Source organism: Petromyzon marinus, chromosome 60, assembly GCF_048934315.1.
Source record: "Petromyzon marinus isolate PM22_M1 ecotype Great Lakes invasive population chromosome 60, UKy_Petmar_22M1.pri1.0, whole genome shotgun sequence".
NCBI lineage: Eukaryota > Metazoa > Chordata > Hyperoartia > Petromyzontiformes > Petromyzontidae > Petromyzon > Petromyzon marinus.
The window spans coordinates 6,100,663-6,109,435 of record NC_133726.1 but is presented as its reverse complement, the minus strand read 5'-3'; the positions used below and the strand labels follow the sequence as shown (position 1 = coordinate 6,109,435).

At 47.7% G+C, this 8,773-nt stretch overlaps 1 protein-coding gene and 1 long non-coding RNA gene across 3 annotated transcripts in view; one reads left to right on the top strand and one right to left on the bottom strand.

The window, feature by feature from the left end:
- Window positions 1-2,401: 2,401 nt before the first annotated feature.
- LOC142905982 (uncharacterized) overlaps window positions 2,402-8,773 on the bottom strand; it is a 22,912-nt gene continuing 16,540 nt past the window's right edge. The window contains exons 1-2 of one of the 2 annotated variants that reach the window (XR_012930011.1): window positions 5,555-6,221; window positions 2,402-4,536 (exon numbers count right to left, since the gene is read on the bottom strand). This is a non-coding gene — a long non-coding RNA (uncharacterized LOC142905982). Of the gene's footprint in view, window positions 4,537-5,554; window positions 6,222-8,773 lie in introns of those variants that run through there. The other variant, XR_012930012.1, reaches the window with a different exon arrangement.
- Window positions 4,260-8,773, top strand: part of LOC116955501 (uncharacterized) — a 27,040-nt gene continuing 22,526 nt past the window's right edge. Inside the window, exon 1 of the mRNA XM_032976631.2 lies at window positions 4,260-4,384. Coding sequence (XP_032832522.2) covers window positions 4,340-4,384 — 45 coding nt within the window. The 5' untranslated portion in view covers window positions 4,260-4,339. The remainder of the gene's footprint in view (window positions 4,385-8,773) is intronic.

Sequence of the window (8,773 nt, the reverse complement as noted above, 5' to 3'; positions counted from 1 at the left end):
ATGCCGATGAGCTGTAAAGCTCTTTGGGGGGTTGTTGTTTTACAGATGTCCGGTAAGAGCGGCAGGAGGGGTGAGGGTGCGTCCAGAACGTTACAACAAATAATACAAAAAACACGATAGGATTGGGAAAGTATAGGAAAGGTAAACAAATAACTTGAAAAAAATATTTTAAAAACACAGATAAGGCTAAACAATGTTTTATATCTTACCAGGTAAAGCTCACTGAGGTATTAACTTATTTTTCATAAGCGACCTGGCTACCACAAATGATAGCCCAACAAAAGTGGCTTATCGTGTTTAATAGCACCCAAATACTCGAAATAACCTCAAATGGGAGATGAAGCACGGTGTGTGACTTTGGGTTGCCAACTGACCCCGGGGTTGACCCGAATAGTCCAGGAATTTGTTGGCATCCGTTGTGTTCTCGCGAGGCAGAAATTGATGATTTGTCACCGTGATCTTATGCAGGACCAGGGTGTTGCGTTGAAATTTGTAACAGTCAAATAGCAGAGTTGTGACAAACTTGGTTTCGAAAAGGTGGCAACCATAGGGGTGCGTCGCTGTGTAAACATCGCCACTCGGGAGACAAAGGCGGCTGGGCGTGTTGTTGGCCACTCATCCCGTGGTGTGCCGTTCACCAACAGTCTGTTAAGGCGACATGAGGGATGTGTCTTGAGTTATGTCCTCTCCTCTGTACGGAGGACCTCTTTCAAGACAATGGGAGCGATTAACTTACGCTTATTGTGGCACCACTTCAGAAGGGTGGTGAAGGCGCAGCCATGCAATTTCTCTCTCCAACGACCCCTGCTAGCGGAAACGCTTCATCTACAATGGGCATTAAGAGAGTAACCTCACGTGCACTCACTTTAACTCGTGGGTTTCCGTAGCCGATGGAATGGGATTCGTAATTATTGGGTTTAGGCCACAGTGGTTCCTGGTACAACCCCCCCCCCCCCTTGTTGAATTTCGTTTCAAACCAAGTAACCCCCCGCCTCCCTGGCCTGACCCCAACATGGTTCTGATCAATTAAATTAATGAATTAATGAACATCGATATTTTAACCAAATTGTCCAATTTGAGAGCTCGTAACTGCAAGCGATTAAAAAAAAACAAAATTCAACCGACGCTTTGCACGCGCTCGCTGGTTACGCTTGGAAACAAAACATTTTTTGCCTTTTACATCGTTAATGTTTACCATATGGATTCACATTTGATAGTAGTTATTTCATAATGTCAGATTCATATATGAATATTCACCACTCTCGTGTCTGAATTTCGCACGTTTATAAATCTCATCACGTACCCGTTGGGACATTGCCACGTAACCCCCAGGGGTCCACGTAGACCCCGGTTGAGAACCACTGGGTTAGGCTACGAAATTAACTCACTAAATCAATGTTACTTGGAACCCTCCACTACCCAACACAGCCAATTACATTGTCACGTGTAAAAGGATTTAACGCGCAATTTATCCAACGACAATCCTCACAACCAGATTTAGCAATACCTCTCGTGGGTATTTAGCCTCCTCTTCTGCTACGCTGGTCAGACGACTTTGAAGAGGTGGGCGCAGCCACACGTTGCAGTCCTCCACCACACGCCACCTGCCGGTCGACTGCGGCGTTTACCAATGGATATCTGCTGGGTGGACAGAGGTTCGGTGCATTTCAAGAAAGCTGTCTGTCCATTATTTAAACCGTCGCACCAGGAGATCGAACCGGCGACCTCTGCATTGTAAGCCGTGTGCCAAACATTACATCACGGCAGCGACCCTCCACACCACATGCACGGTTGTGTTATTGGGTAGCAACACCTTTTTAGCCTGCAGAGAAAAAAACACACACACACACACTGACCGATAGCTAAATATACCTGCGTCTGGCGAATGGGGGAGGAGGCTGGTCTGCTGTTTCTGGGCCGCGGAGCTGCTGATGATGGTGGTGTTGGTGGTGGTGGCCGGGCGAGGTAACTCACGAAAACAGTGGTGCATCAAGCATCAGCTCACATTCTAAAGGCGAGTGAACATTCGCTCAGTAACATTTCTTGATCTCTCCCATATCGTCTCTATATCTCTCCCATATCACCTCTATATCTTTCTCCAAAGGGGCCGTCCATAAATGACGTCACGCACCTGGGGGGGGGGTCAGACATTTGTGACGATGTGTGACAAGGTGGGGGGGGGTGATAAATGTGACGTCACATCAAAATGCGCAACTTTAAATAAATATAGACAACACGTTCTACTTGATTAAACATACTTTTTAATGTTTTCTCCTACAACATCAAAGTGCAACGCCACATTAAATACGCACTACAATGACAATAGTTTAAAGCGATTTGAAGCATGTTTTTTAGGGGGGGGGCAGAGCTTTGTTGCGTCATATTTGAGGGGGGGGGTCTGACTTTTTGTGACGCCGTGTGACGAAGGAGGGGGGGTCAAAAATCGTCCAAAATCGCGTGACGTCATTTATGGACGCCCCCTCACCTCTATATCACTCCCATATCTCTCCCATATCACCTCTATATCATTCTCCAAAGGATCTAAATCAGTTCAAGCCTCCCGTAAATCACGTGACTTCCGTGGTAGCCAACACCCTTCTGCCCTCTGTGAAAACACACGCTGCTCCGTGTAGCAGCTTCGAGGACCTCGTGTAGCCTCTTCCTCCTTATCCTTATCTTATTTTGACGCATTTTCTGCAGTTTTTCTATTCCCTTTAAATTATTGTCCTCTTATTTGCCATTCTTTTTCTCCCCATCTCCCGCTCCCATTCCCATGCCTTACGTTTATATCATTGATGACTCTGCTCTCCCCTTGCAGTGGCGTAGCAGGGGTTAAACAAACAACGTTGCTTGGACAAAACCAACAACACCTCTCGTATCTATCTGAACTCACCCTGACCACAGCTCTATTTATGTCCGCATCGCACTCCCATCTATATCTCTGCCGTCATCTCACCAGGATGTTATACATATCGAAAGGGGCAACGGTGGATGGAGGGGGAGGGAGGGCCAGTGGGCCCGTCATTAACCATTGGTGGTGGCGATGCACGGAGCTAATTGGTTTGGCCGCCTAGAATGGGTTGGCTAAGCCAGGGGCGGGGAGAGGAAGAGAGGGGGGTGGGGGACCGAGATGAGAAGAGACCCCTGCTGACTCTGCGTGGGCCATTTGAAAAAAGTCACCAAGCCACGAGGTATAGGATTTGCTTTTGTACGACAATGTCCATAGGCTGTCCACGCTATACACACACACACAGAGGCTGTTGTCTACGTGTGTGTCGCGTGTGAATCAGTGCAGATGGACAGCTGTGCCCACGTGGCTCTGGTCGTGTGAGAGTCGTCGGATGGTTACTTTTATTTTTAAACTCTGAAGGAAATTACAAAAATAAACGCGGGCCGACCTCTCTCGTCCGCTCGTCTTTCAGCTGTTCGTGTTGCACAGCCAACAGCAGCAGCAGCAGCTTCAGTATCAGCAGCAACAACAGCAGGAGTATCATCATTCGCAGCGACATCATTCAGCAGGGAGCAGTAATTGCAGCAGTAGAGTATTAGAACCGCCTGCGGGAGCAATATAATCAGCGGTGGCAGCAAAGGAGCCGCGTCAGTATCATCAGCAACAGCAGTATCAGCACTATCATCATCATTAGCAGGAGCGGTAGTATCAGTATCACAATTGTATTATCCGCAGCAATATCAGCAGGGGTTAGTATTTTGAGCCAGCAGCAGCGTTACAAAGTTTCCTTGATAACCAGACTGCAGTGCCACCCGAGGCAAACCGATTTGCCAACTTTCATCAACAACCGGATTGGTGTATATACAGCGTGGGCGCCCATAGCCTGCAGCAACACTGCGTTACAACCGGACAAACAGATTGATTCACTAACAACGACGCTTCAGCCACGCGATAGCTAATTGAATGTAGAACAAACTTTGAGAAGGAGTTGAGAAGGAGGAAGCGGCGGCGAGGAGGAGTGGTGGCGTGGCAGTTTGCACATTGTTCCCGCTGAGATCGGGTCACGGATCTTCTTCGCAGAAAGAAGAAGAGTCAAGTCGCACCACCCTCCACATCTCATCCCTTCTTCTTGCGTGAAGGCGATCCCCTTCTCACGGGAGCGAGAAAAGGGGGGTCCCCACCCCCCTCCCTACCAGCCTGCTCCAACTTCTCCCGGGGCCATGAGGTGACCCAGTTCGGAGGGTCTCGGCCCCTGGGGGTGGCCGACTGCAACCCCCGGATCTCTGTACCTCCTCCTCCTCTTTAACTACCCAGGGTGTCCCCCTTGTACCCTCCACCCCGACAAGTCCCTTGCTGCCGCTGGAGGCTTTTGCCTGGACTCACTCAACAATGGAGCGGTGGCGAGATGGTTGCAGCTGGGATGACACGATGCTGGTGAGTGCTGTTTTCGCGTCAATAACGCGCACTGAAGGTTACACAACCTCCATCCTTCCCACCATCCCGTCGTGATGAACATTTGTTGATGAATCTTGACGTAAAGCTTTCGTGACTGCAGGAATTCATGTTCTTCAATCTTTAACCGCTTTCTACGGGGGGAGGGATTCCACACAACTATTTTGTTATTTGCTCTGAACCCATCTACGTGACTTTACCGAATGACCCAAAGGAATATTTGTTGATACATTTTTACAGAAACAGACCGGTTAGAGACATCAAGTCGATGCTCGTGGGAGATAACCCATTCAGAAGAGGTTTGTGGCCAGGAACCACATCTGGTCGCCGCCCCTCTTTTGCTCCCAGCAGTGTTGTTACGTGGTTTACACACACACAGCAAGGTTGTAGTTGGTGGGGTTTTTTAAAATTGTCATTTAAAAAAAAATTCGTCGTGTTGAAGATTTTTCTCGTCATTTACAGATTTGTACTTAAAAGTCGCAACCACCCTACGCAGTACCATTCGCGCGATGTGCATGAATGTACTTTATACTTCAAGATAACTTGACCTAGGAGAGGCCCAGAACTGGTTCTGATGTTACCAGCAATGCTAGTGGAACAAATTACAAAGATCCCCCGTGTAGCCTTAACAGACTGTTGGGGCAAGTGCTGTTAGCGAGCACCGGTGAAGGCCGGCACGGCACACGAAATGGGTGGGTGGAACAACACCACGCCCGGCCGCCTTTGTCTCCCCAGTGGCGATGATTACACACCGCACCAGGTGTATTCATTTGAGGCTGAGTCGACCTCGGGGAGGTCCAGGATCGGTTCAGATAATCGTCACTGGGTATTGGCCGTGAGCGGGAATCGAACCCGGGTCGCCAGGTTCGTAGCGTAGCGCTAACCACTACACGACCGCTCCTCACCCAATGTGTGCGTTTCCCAAGTGTTTGTGTAACACACACGTGGGTCACGTGTGTACAGTGCTGTACATGCAGTAAGTAGGAACAAATCGGGACTTCTCGCCGGTATAAGACAGGCGAGTGGAGCCCCTTATATATCACAGCCTGAAAATCTGTTCTGTACGCGTACCCTTAATAGTGGTAGGTATAGGGTGGGCGAGAAGTCCCTATACCACAGTCCTAAATACAATCCCAACTCGCGCACACTTACCTTGAGATTGTTGCTACGACGCGCGCGTGTGCGCGTGGAGATTACGTAACGATCAACAATTAGAACGTTTTTCTTTAACGAATCGCTCCATATCATTTACCCAGGGTATACGCAGATCGCGCTGGATTGCATACAAGCATTCTCCGCACTCGAGGCTTCATTCAAATGGGTTTGGCTCCGACCGATCGATCAATCGGCTGATCGATCGTGCTAGTTGAGTCACTCATATCGCGTCCCAACGCCACCGCATATTTCAAAAGGACCACCCACGCGGTAGAGCGGTTAAAAAAAAGTTAACTCTACGCATTTCGTTGCTGCTGTTGTTGTTGATGTTGTGATGTTTTCTTGCGTGTGCCGTACAATTCTCGCCCACGTGGTTGTTGCTGTCTCCGTCCAGCAAAGTGGATTTTTTTTATCGTGGCCTCGTGGGTGAATTGACCGTTTGTAAAAGTTGCCGTTCTACCCTCGTTTTAAATGTCTGGATGTTGCTGCAAGAGCAGGAGCAGCAGCACACGTGGCTGGAGGGTGGTCGCCCTTCTTTGTCCAGACCGCGTATTGTTCCGTCAACGCTTATTTGCTGTTTGCTCCGTGTGTGTGTGTGGACTGGCCTTTGAATTGCGTTAGAGGGCGCAGTGTTTCGTGTGTTGCTGCTACTGCTGATCCTCCGTGTGTGTGCGCTTTGTAAGACACCAATCAGGGGCTTGTCTCTCGCGCGCGAACAATCCGTCAATATGGCAACTCAAAATAATCATAAGCACGCTTTATTGTGGAGAATATAAAAATAATTAATAAGCAGACGCCTGCTAAATTTATTTCCTCCATATCCCCATCAGCCGCACGGCCTCCTGGGAAGCGCATCATTGTAAATATTGTGGATTTGCTCTCCAAAAACACCGGTGTGCTGTCCTAGTAACCATTTGGCACGTTCTGTTTACCTGACAAACCTTACTAATTGGTTGTGTCGGGTGGTGGCGGGTTTAACGACACGTTTATAGCTAGTTTTTTTTAGTTTTCATTTATTTGGTATAGCCCTGTGAGCCATTCGGCTCTTGAATCGGGTGCAACCGCAACAAACAAAAAACATGAACAAGAAAACATCTTAAAGTGACTATGTGACTTTGTGCAAACAGAAAATCCAGGAAAAAAAACAGCAAAATATTCCTGAAAAAGCACCGTACATCAACGCTGTGTTAAAAAAATCCCAGTGGGTACAATGGTTGCCATCCTGAAAGTGACTTTAAATAAAAATTATCATTAACGAAGTTTCAAACCCATTTTAGACCAGGTCAAACAGTCCATTTTAGCATCTATAAAATAAGAGTGGTTCATCCTGTGCGGGCTGCGTGTCCCCGTTTACGTGAACTCTTCTCAACGATAGCTCCATGCAACTGGCCCACACTACGTGATGTAACCCAAAAAAAGACCTAAATTATTGAAGGGCCTCATTTTCAGCAGCATTCATTCAGCACAGGCAAAACTCTGGACCGGTTTAGGCACAAGTGGCTCATCAGCAGTGGCGGGCTTGCTCGGTGAACTGCTGCCCAACTTACGGACAAGGACCCCCCCACCTCTCCTCTCTTATACTCTGTGGGGCCGCTAGCTTTATGGGAAATAATGTGATCCGAGAAAAACCTACTGTGCTGGCGAAGGGACAATTTGTGTCGAATTCCAGTCCAGAGTTTTTGCTCGCGTTGAATCAATGCCGCTCTGGGAAGGTCGTGCGGAGGATGATGGGTCGTGTAAGAGTTACTTTTATTTTTTTACGTGAAGGGACGGGTATGTGGTGGAGACGTTACTTATTTGTGTTGTCAGTTGCTCAGCTAAACTATGCAGTTGTCAAATAAATAATAAGACAATACGTCCCCTATTCTTGGGTCTTTCAGTGAAGGCACGTAGATATGTTCAAAGAAAATAATAAAAAATCACAGAAAATTACGACGTTTCGATCGCGACGCAGGCGGTCGTCTTTTTCCTGAAGACGACCGCTTGTGTTGCGATCGAAACGTCGTAGTTTTCTGTTATTTTTTATTATTTTCTTTGAACCTATCTAGGTGACTTTACCGAAAGACCCAATAATATTAATTCCTGCAGTCACGAAAGCTTTAAGTCGATAAGTCGAGACAATACGTCCCCTTAATATCTATGGTTTTATTTACATTCTCCACAATGAATGACTCTAATAATTTTTTTATGATTTTGAGTTAAACTTGGACCCTTAATCTTAAAAACAGGGTCCTTAATTAGAGCCGACTCCACTGATGAGACACCGTGTGTGTCTGTGTGGAATTCGGCCCAGTGTTTTCTTGTATTGAATCAAAGCTGCTGAAATTCACGTGCAATTATGCACCGATGGTTCTTGCAAACAAAAAAAATCCTTAAATTTTTACGTGGCAATACAGATTTACGCAGGATAATTATTGTCTCGTTTTGTTATTTTTTTAGGGAAGGACACGACATTTTATATGGTGCACGTGAATCGAACGCCGTGTGTCTGTAGAATTAGTGTTTGTGAGTTGACAACTTGGGTAAGCCCGGTTAACCGTTCCCATAGTCCGACCTCAGTGGAATTTTAGTGATGATTGAAGACACCGATTTGCACTCACAATCGTACAAATGGCACGGCGTCTATGTCACCGGGTCGGCACATCGTCTGCCCTCGTTCCTCCGTTAGACGGGCAAAGACGCAAGCCCTGCAGTAGCGCACTTTGTCACACCGCGCGGGAAGAGTGCTGAGCCGTAGCCCCTGTGTTGAGTGGCACGCGTGGAAAGCCGGTGCGGGAAGGGGCTGTTGTGGCACGGGGTGTTGCCATGTTGCTGTTGGCCTTTCTGGGAAACGTTCCGTGCCCCTAAGGTGTTTTTTTAATAGCTCAGGGTTTTGGATGGGGGGGCGTGGGGGGGGGCAGAGTAATGAGGGGGGGGGGTGTTCAGGGTCTTTGTTTGTTTTGGGGAAGGCAGCTCTTGTGTACATGAGCAATTTCGGCATTTGACGATTTGTGTCGGTACACCAGAACACCAATACAGGGACTCCTCTACCTACGAACATTCGACTTACGAACTTCCAGAGGTACGAACAAACCTGTCCGTATGTCCAGCCGCCTGTGCGGACCGAGAGTCTTAAGTTCAACCACCGTACAACAGATGACGGAGGTGGCGTCTACATCTGCAGGAGATTATACAACTTTTAAAGCCATTCCCTGTGGTTAGTGTACACGCCGTACA